This window comes from Labrus bergylta, chromosome 11 (genome assembly GCF_963930695.1).
Source record: "Labrus bergylta chromosome 11, fLabBer1.1, whole genome shotgun sequence".
Taxonomy (NCBI): domain Eukaryota; kingdom Metazoa; phylum Chordata; class Actinopteri; order Labriformes; family Labridae; genus Labrus; species Labrus bergylta.
This window is the reverse complement of record NC_089205.1, coordinates 22,729,797-22,751,472: the sequence shown is the minus strand read 5'-3', so window position 1 is coordinate 22,751,472 and position 21,676 is coordinate 22,729,797. Positions and strand designations below refer to the sequence as shown.

Genomic DNA, 21,676 nt, shown 5'->3' with positions numbered 1-21,676 from the left:
GGGCTTTTGCTGCATTAGATAGAATATAATGTTCGGTGTTTAGTGTCAAATATAAAGAGTGCTAAATCAAACAGACAATACAGTACATATGTTCCTGGTTGCAAGACAAATGCTAATCTGATATAAAATGAGAAAATATTCAACATTGCATCAAAAATTCTTAACCCATTACTCCAATGCTTCATCACATGCCTCTCAATTTTTAGCTTCTGAGAAATGCAAGTACAAAAGAATTCAGTCAACATGACTTTCCATGACGGTGAGCAGCTGTTCTGCAAAAAAAAAAGATATGTAGAAGGCAAATGGGAAAGAATGAGCACCTAAGCAAAATCAAAATATACCCATATAATAAACAGCCTTGAATAGAGAGGCACTCCCTTTGTGAGGATTGCAGTTATATGTTATTTTCACCGCACATTTTTCTACCTGCTAACACAGGAAATAAATTGCATGAGTTCCAACAATTGGGTAGTCCAGCAATCCTTAAATACTGTTTATTGATCACATGCCAACACTATAGAAGGAGATTTAATTAAACTCTTAGCTCATGCTCACACCCAATGGGCTTCCTCGAACAAAGAATACGAATTACAGCAGCTGATACTGGGATATATATCTCAAGTAAAGTCAACAGGAATAGTTGATAAAACAAGTTCATCTATTTGGATAAAGGTATTCACATTAACAGCATAGGCTCATTGTGATAACACATGCAGATCAGGAGGAATAATGCAAAAGCAATTAATGACAAAATGTCAACACAACCGATTACAGATGTACACTGTGGACATGCAAGCACATATGTGCTGATGTAAGTGTGATGATGCTGGCATGAAGCTAAGTGCTATCAATCATTCTAACACTCCTGTCTGATCTGAAAACCTCTCCTCCCTCTCATGCCATTTAAAACACAAGGATGTAAGTAATTGTCGGCCAAAATAAACACCAGAGTTGTAAATACACATGGTGTAATACTGTCTTCTACATTCTTGAAATCATATAAGAAAGCTAACAGGTTGATAATAGATTTCACTATGTATCTCTGACAGCGAGCTGCGCTTTGCTGCCTGTGTGGTGACTTGTAAATTCTTGTGCCCCGATTGAGGATGCTCGTGCCAAGTCTTGAGGGGACTTTCTTTGCAATAATGTTTTTAATGAGGGGGAAGGAAATGACTGTGAAAAAATGATGTTGATAGCTTAAATAAAGTCCATTTGTTTGAGATATTTGCTTTTTTATAAGAACCCCTGTGCCGTTTTCAAATGTTCCTGCGGGGGGTAATAAAAGAAATATCTTCTTACTTTCATAGAAATTGTTGTAAACACTATTGAGACATTGGCTTTCCATGCCAAAACTAAAACAAAGTCTATAAAGTCAGATGGGAGGGGTCAGGATGAAGGGCTTTAAAATCAGAGGAAACCGATACGGTTTAGATCTGTGCTAATGATGTCTGTAGCTGTAAGTCTGAGGAGGAGGACTGCAGAGAGGAAGGACAAAGTCCTAACTGATAAGACGGTTGAAGAGATACTCGACAAGCTCTTGTCCTCCCTTCCTCTCGTCTTCTCCTGTCTGACTCGTCACAGCTCAAGTATTCACTCCTCTCACTCATTAGCAGCTGCTGCCCGTCGTTTACTGGCTCAAACTGTTTACCCCGTCCTGTCATGACGAGCACTAGCACCCTGTTATCAAGGTCTGCCCTAGGTGGGGGATGACAGTTGTGATGAGTTTCCACAGAGGCAGATAAAGCGGCCATGTTCAGGGGAAAAAGTAGGCCAGCTAATTAGCTTCAGCTCTGAGGACCCTGGGAGTGTGCTGTTTTTCACCTAGACGGGGAAATTCCATAAGTGACAGGAATGTGGTTGAAGAAGAGCGGCTGGAATATCTAATGAGAGTGGGAGGAAGAGCGAGGCTGACGTAAAGTAGATAAAATGGAGGGAGGAGAAAGATCATCCTGCTGAGTAAACTTTGGATACCCTGCAGCTGAATTACATTTATTTATCTTACATTTTAAAAACAGGGACAGTGCACATTAATAAACATAGTTATGTAAATATGATATATCAAGTGACTTTGTAAATAGTTACTTTGATGGATACAATTTTCAAACAAAAATAAACATTACCTCCTTAGACGACCTAATGTACAATGTCATGTTGTTGCACAGTATTTATTTTGTTTTCATTTTTGCAGCATCATCATATTTTTGTTGGTTCTAAATTTGACATATGTCAGTTTGGCTAACGAAAAAAAAACAATCACCATTAAAACTCTGTTCAAATGTTTTTCTTCTCTTTTGAGTGATTAATACGATTTTATCAGAGCACACGTTTCTGCTACGGTTTAAACAAACGTTTTGGTTAACTCATAGCTGGACTACCTCCGTCACATTAAAGTGAATTCATATTTTTTGCGGCCCAATCAGGATTTTAGCTGCATCTGAATCCAAATATGATGAGTCCTGTGGTTGTTTACTTCTGTTTCAGACCACCTCTGATCATACACCAACAACAAAGTCCTGATAAAACATATAAACTGAGTTTTTAACTCTCTGTAAAAATATCTGAGGATTTGTTTTTCCCAACTTAAACTCTGATTTCAGCTTCTTAGATCATGAATATTTAATAGAGGACAACTCAACCTTTTGATAACAAGTTTTAACGAAGCTTTGATGCTTCCCTCTCGATATTGCAAGCAAAGAAATGCCAAGTTCCATTTCTGCAAATTAGTGAACATGTGTACACACACATTTGCTCTTTAATGTCACATAGATACGTAATTTCACATAAATATAAGCACCCTTTCAGCTAGTTAAATCAGCACTTTGCTCTGCATGAAAGTGGGAGAGACGAGCAGAAACAGATAGAGTTGAACTCAAAAGTGGAAAGCAAGAATTTCTGCACCGTAATCCCCAGTTTTTCAACATTGGATAGGGTGCTCCTATCTCACTTCCTGTGCCTTTCAGTGAGCGCAGAGGAAGACGGGGCGATGCATTACATACAGACTTTATGTCCTGCTGATAGAAGCCTCTCTCCACATGAGGCTCAGGTGTCGTGTCCTCCATATTTCCTCCGTCTGACGGGCCTCCTCCTCTAGCCTGCACTGAGGGAGTATCACAGAGTACGGACTTAAACATGTGTCCCACCGACTTCCATTGAAGAGTTTATTGCCCTGAATAAACCCAGATCTGGTGTGTTATGGCTTCAAAAACTTGAGTTCTTAAATGTCTCCCTGCCACAAACCTGAATAGCGAATGTGTTTCCGATTGCTGAGTCGGCGCCAAAACATTTAGAGTCTGTTCGTGTTCAGGCAGCCTCATTTGTGGAAAGAAACTTCACTGAGTTTGTAGCCATATAACCCATTTTGCTGCTTGTAGTTTTGAATTGTTGGACGATACATCATAGCAAGAGGTTTGTCAGCATAATGTGATACTCTGTTGTGTACATAAAAGAGTGGGGACAGAGGACAGGAACAGAGATATCTTTTAGATCTGTGGATGCTGTCAAGCTCGACTCTAACCTTAAAATTGCTTAATAAGAAAGTAATATTTCAGCGAAAGTTAAAGCTCATGTAGTAATGTGTTTATGAGTTATGGGTGTGCTACACTCTGCTGCGTGTGGGTGTGTTTGTGTTCGTCACTGTGTTGTACAGAAATGATTGTGTCACTGTGTGTGCCTATGTGGGTGTTATTGCCGGGGATAGCGTGGAGCAGAGCACAGCTTAATATCTATGTTTGACATAGAAGCCCATTAATAAGGGCCTGATCCGAGCCCAGTGACAGGACTGCTGACAGAGGAGGATCATGGGGAAGAATCATTCCCTGCTGAGGGAGCCTGGGCTGCAGGTAGACCAATTCCGCCTTCCCCAGGTGTCATTACGGATGCTGGGGAGGGAGCACAGGAGGGAGGGCCGCTACTGACATCTACATTAATCACCTCTCCACACATCACCCTCCCTCTGCACACCAGCACCCCCCTACATCCAGCTTCTAATCATCCCCACGCAGAGACCCAAACCCAGTAAGGGGATACTCAGCCATGAAAGATCTCCAGCTAAGAGCTCCCCAAATACCACTCTGATCCGATCATGAGTGATGCTGCTACCTGAACCTCTGACCCGGCTCACAATTAAAAACACTTTTCTCTTTCTCCCCCCAGACACATGCATGCAGGCAGATGCAGCTTTTCTGAAACGACACATTCTGTCACTGTCTGCCTTTGATTCACAGTTTGCATTTGAATTGCACCTTAGCTTCATGCAATTAAGAAAGAGGACATGTCTGCTGGAATGTGCATCCAAACCCCCAGAGTGTGTGCTGGTGCTGCTGGAGACACTCCTGGTTGTCTTGTAGATATCACACTCCCCACTTGTGGACCCTCTATTGATCCTTAGCTGTGCTTTTATCCACAAAAACAACAACACTACTGCATCATTTTTAGTACACATTGCTTCACTACAAAATGAGCCAGTAGATAAAACCTATTTAATCACTTTGAGGAAAAATACAGCACTTCAGATCTTAACTGCTACAAGTTTGTCTCTCTAACACGATGCTGATTTTTGATCACTGTACATAAAAGGAGATGTCTGTATACCTTTTGTTTCCATTTCCCTCAAACTCAGTGGACTTTGGTAATCAACTTGACCGATTTCAGTCATGTCACTCTAGAAGTGGATGAGGATGGATGTGGGTCGTGCTGAACAACCCTCCTAATGAACGGCTCCACCCAGGATCCATCAATGAGCAGATGTTCTCAGGACAATAATGGGAAATAATGTGATTGATTATTAGTTTACATTCAATTTAAAACACATAATTGCCCAAAAAACGCGACAGTAATTGTGGCATGATTGGTTTAGGTTATAACAAATGATGCATTTTGGCATCTGCTAGTAAACTTAAACAGTCTTTGCAGGCACTGGACATGTTTTGAATATCTTTGGTTTATCTGTGTTGATGCAGCCGTTCCAAACCACCACTCATGCCTTTCTTCCCCCACAGTGATGTCACACTTATTTGTTTGTGCTTACACCATCTGCATTCTCCCAGCTCTTAAAATGAAAGAACTAATCAGCTGAGAAATCCCTGTTTGTCAGTAATATCATAAATGTCAGCGGATAAAAGATCAGTAGTGTTCTTCCAGCAGTCACATGAGGCACAAGTGTGGATAAAAGCCTCCATGAGTTATCAGTCCATGGCTTAGCCTCACCAGCTCATTTTTTATGTAACATGCCTTGCCCTGAGTAAACACAGCCTCCAGTTCAATTAAAATAAATCCACATTCAGCTGATATTTAGAAACCCGGGGAATATCACTGCCTCCACTACAGATACAGTGATTGAAAGTGGGGAATAAAAGGCAGGGCTTGTGGGAGAATTACACTCTACTTACTTTTTCATCAATGAAGCCATACTCTCCATTGTTTATGTTTGAAGTGAGCTTTTCTTCTTAGTAAATTACCTTTCTCCAATTCCCTTTTTTGCCCTCTTTTATTTGCCTTGAACCGTCAGCAACACTGATGACACAATAAATTTCAGTTTGGCTCTGCCTTTTGTGTGAGTGAATGTGTGTGTTTGTCATTGTGTGTGTGCTGTGCGTTTGTGTGTGTGTTTGTGTGTGTGTATGCATCTGCTAGAATCTAGGACACTATGAACTGAGAAGACAGCATTTGCATGCAGCCCACAAACATATTAAAATATGAAGACAAATCACTGTGTCTGGCCAGCTGACAGCGCTTCCTGCAATGGGAGCGAGCGAGCGAGTGAACTCACTACATGTTGCTGCTCCCAGTAAGGCCTTTATAGGGCAGGCTCAAACATGCAACTTGACAAACAAACGGAAGGAGAAAAAAAAAACACGAGCAGTCAAAGCTATTATTAAAGGCAATAGATGTGGTTCCCTTTGCCAAAGCCATCCTGCCATAGTGTTAGTCTCTATATCTTTTTATTGGGAGTGTGTATGGGTTTCACAGACACCTTCAGGGCTCATACTGCCAGTTTTGATGGCTTTGTTCTATGGCTGACTTTGATGTAAGTCATAAAGTGGGAAATTGGAGCCTTTAAGGTTGTGCTTTGTACTAGTTCAACGTTCAGGCAGAAACAAAGGTGACTACTTGCTAGATTGAGTATCTATTTTTCTATGTTTGGTTATATCTTATCTTTTCTTTTAATAAGTCGACTTAATTTTTTACATACATGCTATTTAAATTCTGTAACTTAGGTCAGTTTTTCAAAATGATTCTTTCATACCTCTGGTGATGCTGTAAATTGGGCCTCATGTAGTGAAAAATATACCTGAAAATAAATAATTTCATGTTGAGTGAACTCTTCTGTTGTGGTATTTATCAAATCTACCTAAATCTTCTACAAAGAATGATATGGTTCACCGATCATATACAGAGAATAGAAGCATTACATGCCAGGTTGTGACATTATAAAATAACTGTGTAAGGGCTTCATATGATGATGTCTCCTTTTTACACCACTTAATAGGATAAGATTAAAAAAGCTGCACGGTAACAAGACAGTGTCTTGATCTGTCACCAGTAGGGGGAGCTCACAGCTCACAGCTTATTCAGTAATACAGTGTTGAGATGATATGTGGAAGGTTGCTGGGCAGAAGGGAAGCAGTGCTGACCACATGCACAACCCCCCTCTTTCTGTGCACCTCAGCATATCTTTGCCCCTGACTGCTGAGTCCAATCATATCGCCAATATGTTTCCATATTTAAAAAAAAATGTAGTGATCATGAATCTGTCTGTCTGTGTGCACACTTTGGCCTGAACAACACATGCATACATGCATGCATTTTGTCTGTAATATTGGTATGCAGAGAGGCCTCCTCTGCGTTCATCTTGGAGCAGGAGCTCGCTCAATCAGTCATTGATTTCTGACAGAGATCATATTTACAATTCTGATTCAATATCTCAATACATTAACATTGATTTATCATTCAGCACCTTTCTCAATCCTCTTGAATATGTAAACATACAGATATGGAGGCTATTGATCAGTCATTTCATCAGAGTCTCGTATTATCATCCCCCCCATGATGTGTTTCCTTATTGAATGCTATTCTTGTGTTTGTAAAGTTGCTACCTGTTGGCTGTTGGTTTTTGCACAATTTTACACATACAGTATAATGGTTAGAAAGCGTTTTCCCATTTTTAAATCTTTGAATTGTTCACAATGCATGGTAAACAATTACTACGTGTTAAACATGTATATAATTCGGTACATGCTGTTTAAACGGGTGTATTTAGAGTTGATGTTGGTTTACCCTCCACACAGTTTAAACGATAACCTTAGCCTACCTGTAGAAAAGGGTTTGACTTAATTTCATTGACATATTTTGACCAAGACCCAGGCTCTCCTCGACTTTTCCTCCATCAGTCTCCTCTTCTTTTCATTTCTCTTCTCCCTGCCGTCCTCCTCCACCGGCCGGTGTTTCGTGCAGGGTGTCAGGCTTTGGTGTGGTGCTGTGCCGGGTGCACAGAGGTGGTGCGCTCCTAGCGGCAGCGCTGTTGAAACCAACAAGCACAGGGAGAGAGAGAGAGAGAGAGAGAGAGAGAGAGGGAGAGAGAGGAAAGGAGGATGTCTGACTGACTTGTACTATGACTGTAATGTTATACTTCCAGCGCTTTATCCCAGGGAAGGCACATGGGGTCTTTTGGGAGCTGGTTCCCGTTGTAACAAAACAACTTTTGGGGAATGCTTGAGAGTTTGGGGCTGGCTTGTGTTCAGCGAATCAGCCGAGCCATGCGCTGAAGTGTGGAGACATCGCTGAAGATTTCAGAGGTGCCGGGGAGCGTCCCAAGGAGCCAAGGAGCTGCGGAGAAGCTTGTGGTTGTTTCCAACTGTGGACTTTAATTTCTTTTCTCTCTGGCTCCGTTTTCTTCAGCTTGTGTTGTTGGTCATCTTGTAGAAGAGGCAGACATTACGGATGAACTCGCGGTGCCAGCAGGGATAACACGGAGAGTTTGGCTTTAAGCTTTGGTGGATATGAACACCCCGAGCAGCTCCGGGTGACATGCTGTGAAATGGATCCTTTTAGTTTTTGGACATTGAAACTGGCTTGTGTCAGTAATTAGGATCCCTCCAAAACTCTCAGACACACGGAGTCGACTTTTTTTTTTTTTAGTCATTTTGGACATCATTTCTGCAGTGAAATCGAGGATTTGCGCGCCCGCCGCGGATGTTTAATATGCTAGTATGGGTCCGCTAGCGTTCATCCTTGTTGGTGGATTACTGTATATTCAAGTTGATGGTAAGTTGACAAACACAAGTTGTTGCGTAAAAGTTTCTTTTATGAATTATTTATGTTCAGTTGTGTTTTACAAAGACATAACAAGACGCTGTCTCTGCCACTCCGTTCAGCATTTCTGACAGGTTTGATCCATAAGAAATATTTCACAATTCTGTCGTTTGAATCTGGGTTGCTGGGAAAATGCCATATTTTTACAGCAGGAAGTTTTGATTATTTGAGAACTGATACTTCGGGGAATGTAGGCTACAGTTTTAACTGGGGGAACCCCTAAAGTAACTCTAGAAGTTGTGATTTACATTTTTTTTTATTTTTATTAATTCATCTTTCAGTGTTTAATACACAATCATTGTTTCCTTCAGTAAATTCAGATCAAGGCAGAGATTAGTTGATTCCCATCTCTTCATTTCCCAACTCAACAGATAGAAGAAGCAGCATGCTGCCACTGCTTTTAAACATCAGTGAATGGTTTACATATATTATGATTTAAAGTAGCAGATAAACAGGTTTGCTATTTTTATGTCTCCATCTGAAGCTCTCAGTGTTATATCTCTGAATGATTCTGTGGATCTGTATCAGTGGCCACGGATTGTGTCCATCTCAATCTAATGCACAGGTGAAGGGAGTATGTTGATAAAGAGTTTTGTAACTAATGAATTTGTGTGTGTATTTGGATGGTAATGATGAGAGACAAAGTGCCAGACCAGACCTGTGGAGGTTCAGTATGTTGCAGGTGTTTGATGTAGTGAACGCCCTGCCTCTGCTCTGTAGTGGATGGTGGTCTGTGGTCATTTTGCTTCAGGATTTCATTGCTGCAATTGTGCACTGTAAAGCGGCTTAAATCCTAGCTTTTCCAGTGCTCAGGTTTATTATGCCCATTTGTTTGATTAAACTTTAATAATAATGCAAATGAGATGGATACTATTAAAGTCCTGCAGCCAAAAGCCTCAGCCCTTTTTGTCCAATCTGCCGCTGAGTGCTAAGTCAGCACTTAAAAAAAGAAACCCAAAAAATAATAATTTACAAGGCTTCATGGGATTCACAGGCCTACAAGAAAACTGGTTTAATGGAGAAATTAAAACAGCTTGAACTGCAAAGTAAATGTGATGACTCGCATCAATCATCCAAATAGGAGGGCTTAGGTGACAGAAACGGTGATTGGGATTGGTCCAACCTTTGACTGATGGAATGAATGGATAGCAATGGAATTGGGCACACCTTCCTATTTGTGATTTTCACAAACATGCACTTGCACAGATAAAGGGAGACTCGTGATCATATCATGTAAAAAATTATACACCTGACCAGTCACCAAAAGGGACATTATATCAGAACTATGGTGTAAGTGATGATTCATGCATGTGTTTGCTTTGTATTGTTTGCACAGCAGTATGTAAAGCCAGGGTTTTGTTTTCACTGAATGCAAGAGCCTGCAAGTCTCCATTTTTCTTTGCTTTCACCTGTCAACTCCTGCTTTTGTTCTTCACAGCTGCGAGTTTTGGTTGTGCAGCAGTTTGATGTTAGCAAATCAAGCCTCCATTTGGCTGGGATTTGAATATTTTTCTTCTTCTCTCTTGTACCTTTTTTCTCTTGTGTCTTTCATTCTGCTCAGCCAAACCCACTGGTTGCTAAGCAGTGGCGGATGGCATTGCTAGCAGTCCACTGGGAGAGGGTGTACCTCTCCCAGGGAGCGGTGGATCTTCCCAATCATTTGCCTGTCACCCTCCTCCCCCTCTGCTCTCTCTCGCTCTTCAACTCCATCCCTGCAAAACTCACCCATCACCCAGCTCTTTTCAGAGGTAATCTGAGGGTCCTTGGATAGGGAGGAGCCTCCTCTAAGAGTCCACTTAGGCAGACAAAAAGGTCTGGAGTTGTATTCTCTGGGCAGCACAGCCAACAAAGCCAAGCCTTGTGAATGGCGTCAGTCACTGTTTAGTGTTCTGTGATTAATACTGCTAGTGTGTAGGAGAGGAGAGAAAAGGTGAGATGCAAAGAGAGGAAAGAGAAAATGCAGATAAACTGAGTTTGTGTGATGGGTGTGATGTTTTAGGCCAAAAAATCCTGGACCTGAATTTTCATGGTTGCAACACTTTTAAAAATAATCAGACTGATTGCAGTAAAATACATTTCCAGGAAACACAAGCCAGCAGCTGCCTAGTTATCTCTTTAAACTCCACTATGATGCTTCTGAAGCAGGATTAGAACATACTTTGCATAGTGGACATGCACTCCTGACCCTGTGCTATTCTGAGGTCTCCCGAATACTTGTGTCTGATGTTGGAGCTGGTGACATCACATCAATCCTGGGAGACACACCGAGAGGTGCTGAAATATACTCCAATTTAAATCGGCTTTGGAGACGACCACTTGAGGCGTTTGGTGGTGTAGACTTTGCAGCTATCTGTTCTTTCTCCAGCAGGGTTGTGGTTACAGTAACGCTGAGTCAAGAGAAACTTAAACCAAGCGAGCGGTAGTGTTTGCGTCAGTGGGAGGAGGAGGAGAGTGACAAACAAAATGAGTGTAATCAAATATGAAAAATTGAAAGAAGAGTTGTTTAACAACACAACCTTTAAAAAGAAATGGCTGAGATGAGGCTGGACATCTAAATCGCCCTGGAGACATGCAGCTCTGTTGATGGTCACGATTAAATGAGAGCAGTTGAAAGTACTGCCCTATAATGGAAAGTAAGCCCAGATTAAAATAGTGCAGGTGAATGATGAGGGAGGCTGAAGTCATTGTGTAAGAGTCATCGCAATGTCTCGCCCTAAATGTGATTGTTCTGCTTGAGTTGGCAGCGTTTAGGAAGCGTTATTGTAATTGCGGTTCATTTCCTGGAATGAGGGCCGCTTTAACGATGAACCTTCATCTAAGATCTACAGGAAGCTCCTCTCCACCGTCTCCCACGGTCTCATCAATGTCAAGGAAGCCGCTTTCCTCTTCTTAAAAGCGCACTACTGTTTGTTCTCTTATTAACATCAAAAATGATTGGGGAATAACGCCAAAGGTGGTGATCATAAGAGGAAGTGAATGAACAGGGAACAAAGAAAGAGGTGAGAAGTTGTACAATGAAAATCAGCGTACAGGCCTTTGAGTGCATCTGAGTAAAAAGTGTTACATGACCAGTGACGGTGGCCTGTCAACTCTTATGATGTTTTAACAGCCAAGACTGGCTACCCTGTGGATCACCTATCAGCACACCTCGCTCCACGCGTTTAGGATTGAAAAGGATAGACTTTGAGCTCTGGACACTTCCTTTAAATACACAATACCTCCATGTGATCTTCAAAACTAACAGCATTCACAGCAGTTTTTATATCCTGAGATCATGTTGGTTAATGCCTTTTATATTTTCATAGTGCAAGTGGGAGAGAAAATGTCAGCCTCAGACGATGCACATGGCTGATTTTGCTGTAACACCAGCAGAAAGCAGGGGAGGTAATACCACTTTCCCCTGGTTTACCTTCGCTTTATTAAGCATCAGCCAAGCATACCTCTGACATTTACAGAGCAGAAAAGGCCTGGTTCCTTGATGCTTTTGCCTGGAGAAACAAAAAGAGGATGTGCGATTAAAGCTTGAAGAGATAGAATAAGTTTAATTCTAGCAAGCAGGCGGCAGTAAAGGATAAGGCTCTTTCTTTGTGTGATTTGTATTTTCAAACTTCCCCACACTGCCCCCTTTGATATCGCACTCATGCACACACACACACACACACACACACACACACACACACACACACACACACACACACACACACACACACACACACACACAAATATCAGTTTTTGGAGTTGTCCATGAGGGTGGAATTCAAACACTGAGGGGGTTGTTGTACACCTGTGATGGCTGGATAAAGGGAATGTGTATGTGCAGTGTGGGATGGGGGAGAGGAGTGTTTTGATGAACTGAGCGCGCTGACTATGATGTAAAGTAAGCGGTCAGGACCTTCACCTGTCTCACACACCTGTATGTACAGAATACACACCTGTGCTTATCCCCTCCAGGCCCCAAGACACCAATATAGTCTTCACTCTCTCTCAATGCCTCAGATTCAGACTTAGAGGCTGACAGAATGACTGACAACATAATCTCTGATGATTACGTGATAATGAATGAACCTTATTGAAACTACCAAGTCAGACTGCCTCTGTTTATGACAGGGATCTTATTTGCAAGCTTATCCCCCAAAATATGTATTTCCTCAAGAAGATTCCAAAATGCAAACTGAAAGACAGGATTGAGTACAGCGGCGCTTTAAACTTTCTGTAAGAGACAGCATGTCTGCCTTGTCAGTGATTTATGTTGCACGCTGTGCTGAAAAGTTGTGTGAATTCTAGGGAAGAAGTTTCTACAACCATTGCTTTCACTCTGCCCTCTGTATGGCTTTCTAACATCAAACTTCAGGAAGAACCGAGGGATGTTAAGGTTGAAAGACTCAAAAAGAATGCAAAACAAAATAACTGTGGATACTCACGGGTACAAGCCTACATTCACACTGTTAACACACAGACACATTCAAATGCATACGAGCAAACGTAAAGGCAATATGGTTGTAAGACTTTCTTCAACCAGACGAACAAGTAGGAGACATTAGTGTTAACAAAAAGTCTTTGTCACATAATGTATTACTTCATATCCCTGTTTATGTAATAATTCAAGTTTCATTTTGAGATGATACATCGATTTTTTTATATCTTATTTGCTCATATAAGAAGTGTGACATTTGATTTAATTAATTCAGCTGCCTTAGATGTATGTAAAGATAACATAAAACATGAAAATCATTAGAAACAATCACACATTTATAAAAACTCACAGAAAACAAAAAACAACAAAAAAAAAAACAAGAATTTACAATTTTATTACTCAGCACATTTAAAAAAAACTATCTAGTCTTTTAATACATGTATTGAAAATGGCAGGGACAGATGGTTTTGAATTGTTGAAATCAATATGTCAACATGTTTTGTCCTATCACCTTCCTTCTTGTTTTCTATTTGTTTTTAGTCCGTTTTATACCTCTTTGTTCTCCATTGTCAAGAGTTTGTTTGACAGTTGTACCTGAGCTGAGTGCCTTGAAGATGAGGTCAGGCCTGCTGATAAAAATGCATGAGCTGTCCCCGTGTGAGACGTGTGAAGATGGACAGCCCGAGCATGACACTCGAGCACACATCTGTCACACACAGCAGCAGTCCAGCACAGCGTTAATGCCCCTCAGAACGGTGGAGCCAGTGAATAAGTGTCTGGTTCCACCATCTCCATCCCTGGCTTCGTCTGTGGATCACCCAGCCATGACAGCTCGCTGCCTTTACTTCCCCGTAACTAACCGAGGAATCTAACCTTATAGGAGTAGTAGACTTTAAACCCTGCAGCATCACCTTTTTGGGTGGAAACTATTGTAACCCGGAGGTCCTCTGTGGGGCTTGCCTGACCTCTCTTGAACAGATTGATGTCTTTCCTGCATATCAATGGTGGAATTTCAACCTTTTAAATACTGTAAAGCAGACTTCTTTGCCTATCATCACCATTGATATGGCACACTATTCTATGAATTGCTAATACCGTATAATGCAATAATTATGCCTTGTTATATAAACTGGTAATAAGACATACATGTAGTGTTCCCTGACGGTGTATTTCTTAATAACCTTGTTGTGTAATCAGTGTCTCTATGTGCTAATATATGCTCTAATATGGTGTGAAATGCTAATTTATGTTTCATATCTGTTCAGTTTCCAAAAAAATACTGACAAGCCAAGCAGTTAATTAACAGAATTTTTTTTTATTGTAAGACATTTTTAATACGATCACATTACAACATACATAATATTTGGTAAGTAACATGGTGAGCGTTGTATGTCAGTGCTGTGGGAATCTGTCCTTGTTGTGTCCCTGTGGCAAAAAACATGGCACCACACTGCTTTGTAAACGGATCCACCACCATAGCCAGAAGTGAGTTGATTTACTGTATATAACGGCTCCTGGTGAGAATGGCTCTGTGGTTGAAGTCTCAGTGTGGAACACGGCACGAGCCAAGTGTCACAACCGCTGCGGCGGAGAGGAAGAAAGCCTTAATCGCATCCTTGAACGTTTGAACTCTCCGGTTTCACTTCCAGGATGGTGATGATTTTTCTGGAGAGCTGCTCGCAGGCATTTGTCATTTCAGAGCTCGGCAACATGCAGCCAGTGTTAGAATTATGAAATGTAGTGGGTGCATGTGTGTGAATGTGTTTGTGAGCACCATTAATAACCATCAAAGCCCATTGTTTTTTTGTGTTAGCATAGATTTATGAGCCTCAGTAAATTGAACAAGTCCTTCATCCACTTACTGCTAGCACCCTTGACCCTGTCGGCCCTAAGCCAGACCAGATGAAGTGTCCCACGGAATAGAAATTTAATAAATCTCAACTTGACTTTGTAAGTGCTACCTTAAGAAACACAAACAGTGCACTATAGGTGCCGTTTGATTTCCTGGCTCAGTTGGCTGGGTCCATCACTTGAACTGGTGTGGATGCCGTTGAGTTATTCATTCCTCATGTTCACATGTGGGGCTACAGCTGAGTGGAGTGGCTGGAGGTGATGACTGCTCTCATTGACATGCAGGGACACTGTAGAGCGCTCACTCCAGGTCAGCACCCAGAACACAACTCCAATTATCCACTCATCTTTCAAAACAGTGGATATCATGGATACCTTAAGGCCTTTTCCCCCGCCCTCCCCTCCTCTCCACCTTCATTTCTAAAGCAGTAAAGCATTTATTTATTTTGCCCTGTTCAATCTGCTAAGGCAGTGCAGTAATGCAGGTAAAGAGATTACAATGCTTGAGGGAGAATCAATTGAAACCATTCAATTCATTGCACTTCCCTCAGTAGGAACTGTTTAGAGAGGCCCACACTTGTAAGGAGAAGATGGTTGATGTGAATTTTGTGCATTCTATATTGAACACTATACATACACAGATATGTATCTGCAAAACAGCAACAACATACAGAAATCACTACTGCTTGCAAATCAAATTTTAAAGCACAATTACAGTCATTAAAGTAGCCAGAGAAACTTGCTTTCTCCTGATAAACAATGCCTGATTAAGGCAAGTGGATCCTAAGTCAAGGGCTAATGCAGTTTACAGGGAAGAGGAAGATCATTAAGGACTCAGTTTACATCTCTTTTTTTCCTAGCCTAACATCTCCAGAACAACTTTCAAAGGCTAATTTCTGGGTTACCCGTCAATTAATTTTCAGTTGCAAAGAGGTGTTATCAAAAAATGCAGACCAAATTGAACTAGATTTATAACCAATCAGATAAACTGATTGTATGCTAGGTGTAGGATCCTAGGCTAGTTAGTTAGTACCAACATGTAATTCATATGGTAAAGTTAACTACATTTTGGTTTGTAGAACATTAGACTTCAGCAGCAGCCGTCTTGGTTGTTCACTAAATTCCTCATTGCTGCTCCTCAGTACAGTCATTGCATTGATCAGGACCAGGTCAGCTGAAAATGTGTCTTAGCTGGAGGTCGACCAGATGCATCTGCCAAAGCAAATAAAATATGAGCTTGTGGATTTGTTTGGTTCCCAGGCTACTTTTTTACTTCATGTACTTGGAATCAATTCTTTGATTTTCCCCGAACAAGTACATCTTCAACATCAAAGCAACTTTCATGCAAAGTGGAGGCAAGAAAATTCACTGAGCAAAGGCTGTTCAGAAGGATTTATGGGAAAAAAAAAGGCAGGGGTAAAGGAGGTGGGGTTGCACAGCGAGCTACATGCTTGAGTGGCCTTGGCATTGGAAATCATTTAATCTGCATCACACAGTTTAGTGTCCCTACCAGTGGGTTGACAGTTGCGCAGAGCTGGTGTTGTACTCCGCACACAGATCAGCCTATGAAGAGAGAGCAAGCAGCATCCTTATAAACACATGCAGTTCACCATAAAGACTCCTAAACTGGTTTTATGGCTTATATTTTCGCCTTTCTAGTCCATTGTTTCAACTGAGCAGTCTCAGCTATTCTAGGGCAGGCCATCTGCTGGAGAAAAAAAAAAAAGATATCTGTCATTTTCTGTTCATTGTTAGTGATATCAGAATGAAGAGTGAGAAGAAGAAAAAAACAAGATGGCAACTGATTGAAATGCAAGCTGTGTGAATCAGCCTTTTGCAGCAAAATCAGATATTCTGTTTCCCACAGTAATCTATTTATATATTCTAACTGCATGGGGGTGAGGGGGCAAATACTCAGATGCAGAGTCAATACTACCCCACTATACACCACTGCCTGAAATACACTCAGACTGCAATTCTATCTGATATTTGTTGGAGGCAAGCATGGATGCAGTGAGATGTTGAGAGCAGCTCCTAGAATTACCCCTGTGTTTGCTCTCAGAGTATAGATCTTAGGAGGATGATGAAGGGGGGCAGTATGCAGAGCAAGGAAGTGGAACAGAACCCAGCATGTTTGCCTGCAAGGCACGCTATAGCTTGAACTCTTTCCCTATCCTGCATCCCTGGATGTTGCATCTTTGTGAGTATTTTCTTGACATATTCCAGCCATTTTCTAGTGGCTAGGATTGACTCCAGTAGACACAGCAGGTTGTCTTTAGTGACACCTCTTTGAGATGAGCTGCACGTCTGGTATTGGGGGTGCTCAAGTGCTGTGACGACACTGACAGCCCCCCGTAAAGAAGATAAATCTTGGGTGCAGAACAGGCTGCTAGCAAGTGTCAAAGCGGGCCATGGCGGAGGTGCGTCTGACCAGTAACATCATTCTATCGCCACCCCCAGTTTCCCCCTGCCGCTAGCTCAGATTTCCCTTCTGATGACATGACGGATATGACTCTGTCACCCTCACAGCGAGGGCAGGATGTAATAGGACAGGGAGCAAGTGAAGGAGACAGAGAGATATTGGGAGGGAGAGGCTGAGATATACAGAGAGAAAGCGATGGAGTGGGAGGTTGGAAAGAAGAGGGAGAATATATTTCAGGATGGACAACATGGATCCAATGCATAATTCATTCCCTATGAAATTTCTTTGAGGTTTTTTTTATTTATTTACTTTTTTTTGGGTGCAATTCTATATTCAATCAGCTTGCTGGGTCTCAACACTTTCTGTCTGCACCATCACAGTATCCACATTACACTTTTACTGCATCTTGTCTGGGACTTTGGTTTTCATGTTTGATGTTTTATGGAGCCTCAATGACTGGAACTTTTTGCCTTGGTCCGAGGTTGCTGTTGGTTACCTATGATCAGTGCACATGTCTGCTGGCAGAATAACTAATATCTCTTTGGGGAGCCCTTCCTTTTATGCTCTGGCTGAGACTGGTGTGGGTATTGATTTGGTTGGTGGGCTCGAATTTCTCCTGGGAGCTAATAAAAATAATTACAAAAAGATCATCAAAGGCCTGACCTTCTGTTGCACACATGAATAAATATGTGACAAAGATAATAGAAAAGCCCCCTTCTATGTGTGTGGTCAGTGGTTACAGGAGGGAAAAAGAAGCTTTTATAATGGCCTCTGGTGTTTTTTGTCTGGATTAGGGGGAAAAAGGAACCTTTATTTTGCTAATTCACTTCTCTCTCTGTGGATATGTGTTATGTAAATGTGTGATATGTTATCCTTAAAATTGAAAAAATACTGCAGATGGACAAAGCATGCTGTAAAATTCCACTTTTCTTGGAAAGCGACAAAATTGCTTGCAATTTCATTGAAGCTGACATAAGTCGAGTAAAGGAAAAGGCAGAAAAGAATCAGCTTCTGGTTCAGTAATCTCTCTCTGCTTCCATCCTCTGTCTGTGTGCTTGTTTGTTTGTTCTCTGGTTCCTGCTTTCCTCCAGGAGAGGATGACTGCACAGCGGTGGTGAAAAGTAATGGTGGTGTTATTGCAGACAGGGGAAAAGACAGCATTTTGATTGGAGCGTGTGCCCTGAGACCCAGTGAAGTGCACTCGCCCCAGCTCAGAGAGCACTTGATTGCACAGCACCAATGATCGCATTAAAAGGGCAACAGAAAGCCCATTTACCGTAAAGAGACTGAGAAAGGGGGCCCAATTGGAAACTGAAAATTGACTTTCTCTTCTTTTAGGAGTTTTGTCTTGTGGCTGGGCAGTGGGAATTTACATAAGCTCTTTTATTAGATCTTCTTGGACAGCATCTTGAGGACATGAGAGCCACAAGAGGGCATAGTAAATTAAAGGGACAAACATAATGTGTTTGTCTTTGACTTTAAAGTGAAACTTCTAAACAACAGGGAAGGTTTACAGGATGATCTTCTATTGAGATTCTTGTTAGAAATCAAATTCCATGGCATATGGATGTGCTTTTAACCTTCTTTACCTCTACACCTGACTACCTCCACTCAGGAAGGACACTGACCAGTCACGTCCGGCCCTCCGTGTACCCGGCTCAGCTTTATTTGGCAGTGAAAGGACAATTGTAGAGGCATCTGCTGTGCTCATTTCCACCAGAAAGTGGAGAGCAGATGGAGACTCAAGGTTTAAGTGATTAGAAGGCAGTAGATTGGAATACAAATTGGATTTAAAGAAATTAGACTGATATAAATCGAAGAGTCGCAGCAGTTTAGTGCTGTGCATGCGCACTGGCCATAGTGGAAAAGCCACCGCAGGGTCTGTGGATTATGAGGGAAGCAGATGCTCCAATGAGATAAGAATAAATGTGTGTTTGACACTTCATTTGAGGGAGAGGGGGGTCTCCATGTCCTTCCTTTATCTTGCCCTCCATTTATCAATGTCATGGTGTTAATTACTGCTTCATTCATTTAGTCACTTACTGCCAGGATACAAACTTTCCCCTCTGTGCTGATAGGAAAACAGGCTTTACTGGTACCTATACCACTGGTGAAGAAAGCACCAGTGGTCATTTTACTTAATTTATGTGAAAGCTTGTAAGCTTGTCCTTAAAAGGTGGACTATGCAGTTTTAGAGTACAGAGCAACTTCAGCGAAATACATGAGGTATGAGGCTGGTTATCTAATGGGTAGGTGGGGGGGGGGACTATGGGAACCCGAGGGAAGCTGCTAAGCAAGTTGAAGAGCTAATCTCGATTTTCATTTTTGAATTAGTGTTTTTATTTTTGAACAACTTACTAATTGATTAGATTTATTTCATAACAGCAATACAATAAGATGACACACTTCAGGAGCAGGGTATCAAGACCCCCTTTACAATAAACCCCTATCTGTGGTCTCTCTTAGAACAAGACACCAGGCCTGATCCCTAATCAATGACAGGGAAATGGAGGGAATTAGCCCAAATTAGGAAGAAGAGAGAACAGACTACCTCCTGTTCATGGGTCAATATTCCACAGTCTGGCTGATCCCTTTTTAAACACAAACAGTGCACTAGTACACATTTACTCAGAGTGTCTGTGCATGTGTGTATGTGTGTATGAAACTGCACACACCAATTCACCGCACTCAGAGTCTTTGAAGTGTATTTTGTGCTGATCAGTGGCTTTTCTCACTACGCCTGTCCTTCTGCACACTCTTGAGCGGAAAAGACTGGGGTACAGCGTGTCCTTGTTTCCCCTGGGAGACTCCAGAATAAGGGAGTAGTGGAACATGTGCAAATCCAGGCAAACAAAGAACTGGAACCTCCACTGTTTAGCCTCAGTGCCATTTAAAAATTACCCCTTACTTAATCACAAAGACCTCTGTGGTACACTGCTCTTCTGTGCAGCAGGCTTGTCCTATTACCCAACTGCACCGCCCCGGGGAAGGGCACAGTCATCAACTCAGCTCAATCACACGCACACCTGCAACAACTCATTTTAAGACAAAGAGCCGGGCACTCTTCTTAATGCAACACTGGCTGGTTAACATTTGGTTGCTGACTGCATCAGAGTTATTGATTACTTACTTTGTCTTAATTTGTTTGATGCAAACTCTTTGATCTTGTGCATGGTTCCCAGGGCCTCTGTGGTGTAAATATGTGTGTGTGGCCTATACCATCTTATCTCTGTGGTTAAGACCCGGTCACAGAAATACAGAGCACTGTGACTTGTGGAGCTTTATCTTTGCTGCCAGACTCCCAGCGCTCACCCACTGCACGCCTTAATAAAATGGAGTGGGTCGAGGTTTTCAGCCACAGGGGATTAGCATTTGACATTAGTCTGGACTCCACCATTCATATTCACATCACATCTACACTTCCACAGCAGTGGACTCAGCAGTTTTACTGGTTTGTATCCCTCCGAAAGCCAAATATATGATTTGGGTGTGTATAGTTCAATTGTAGGCTTACTGCAGTCCTCTATTTACTGTTCACCCATAAGTCCAATTACCCACAAGCCCTTGCATATAGGGTTGAGAAGAGCAGATGGCTGTTCTTTGACCTGTCTGCAATGGGGATTAAATGTTCCGATATACATTTAACTTATTTCTTATGTAACATTAGCTTTTGGAAACCTTTGCCTTCACTCACCCGTTTTGAACTACTTTTCCTTGTGTTGATGGAAGAGTATTTTATCAAATTTTCCATGTTCCTCCATATTTAATTGCATCTCTTCTTTCTCCTTCAGGATCCCGTCTACGCCAGGAGGACTCCCCACCCCGGATTGTGGAGCACCCCTCTGACCTGATTGTCTCCAAAGGGGAACCCGCCACCCTCAACTGTAAAGCAGAGGGGCGGCCGACCCCGACAGTGGAGTGGTACAAGGACGGAGAGCGGGTGGAAACGGACAAGGATGACCCACGTTCTCACCGCATGCTGCTGCCCAGTGGCTCGCTCTTCTTTCTACGCATTGTTCATGGACGACGGAGCAAACCAGACGAGGGAGCCTACGTCTGCGTGGCACGGAACTACCTGGGAGAAGCTGTGAGCCGTAATGCATCTTTGGAAGTTGCATGTAAGTCAGGACTTGTTTCCTCTCCTTTGGATTTCTCCTCTTTGCTGTGTTGCTGAATTGATTTTGTTTATCAAATGTAATAGCTCATAATGAAAGGACTAGATTTTCAATACGTTAAGAACGTTTAGGGAATTAGCTCCTATAAAAAAACGACTTCAAAATCATGTTTTGTATATAATGGAAAATTGCCGAGTCTGTGGGGTATAACGGCAAACAAATCATTGCTTAATATGAGAACTGTATGTACACAATTTTTTTCTTATTGCTTTCACTGTTTTCTTTTTACAACCAGTAAATAATTTCCTTTAGGGTTAGCTTGTGAACTACATCTATCAAAAAGGAGCTTAAACTTAGATACCCATGGGATGCCACACATGGGTCTCTCACAGGTTGGTGGGTGGGGGGTTGATCTTCTGGCCCAGATCAAAGTCCTGATGGACATTTGACACGGGCTGCCTGGACTGTGTTGATGAACACTGGCAGGCAGAACCTGAGCTGTGGATCAGATTACCTTTGAAGATGAGTTTCCCCCCCCCCAGCAGGTTCAGACTGAGCCTCCTG

The 21,676-nt window shown here is 42.0% G+C and overlaps 1 protein-coding gene across 9 annotated transcripts in view; it reads left to right on the top strand.

The window, feature by feature from the left end:
- robo2 (roundabout, axon guidance receptor, homolog 2 (Drosophila)) overlaps positions 1–21,676 on the top strand; it is a 248,241-nt gene that overhangs the window by 87,507 nt on the left and 139,058 nt on the right. For 8 of the 9 annotated variants that reach the window (XM_065960202.1, XM_065960204.1, XM_065960203.1 and 5 more), the window contains exon 2: positions 20,789–21,115. In XM_065960202.1, coding sequence (XP_065816274.1) covers positions 20,789–21,115 — 327 coding nt within the window. Of the gene's footprint in view, positions 1–7,562; positions 8,263–20,788; positions 21,116–21,676 lie in introns of those variants that run through there. The other variant, XM_065960201.1, reaches the window with a different exon arrangement.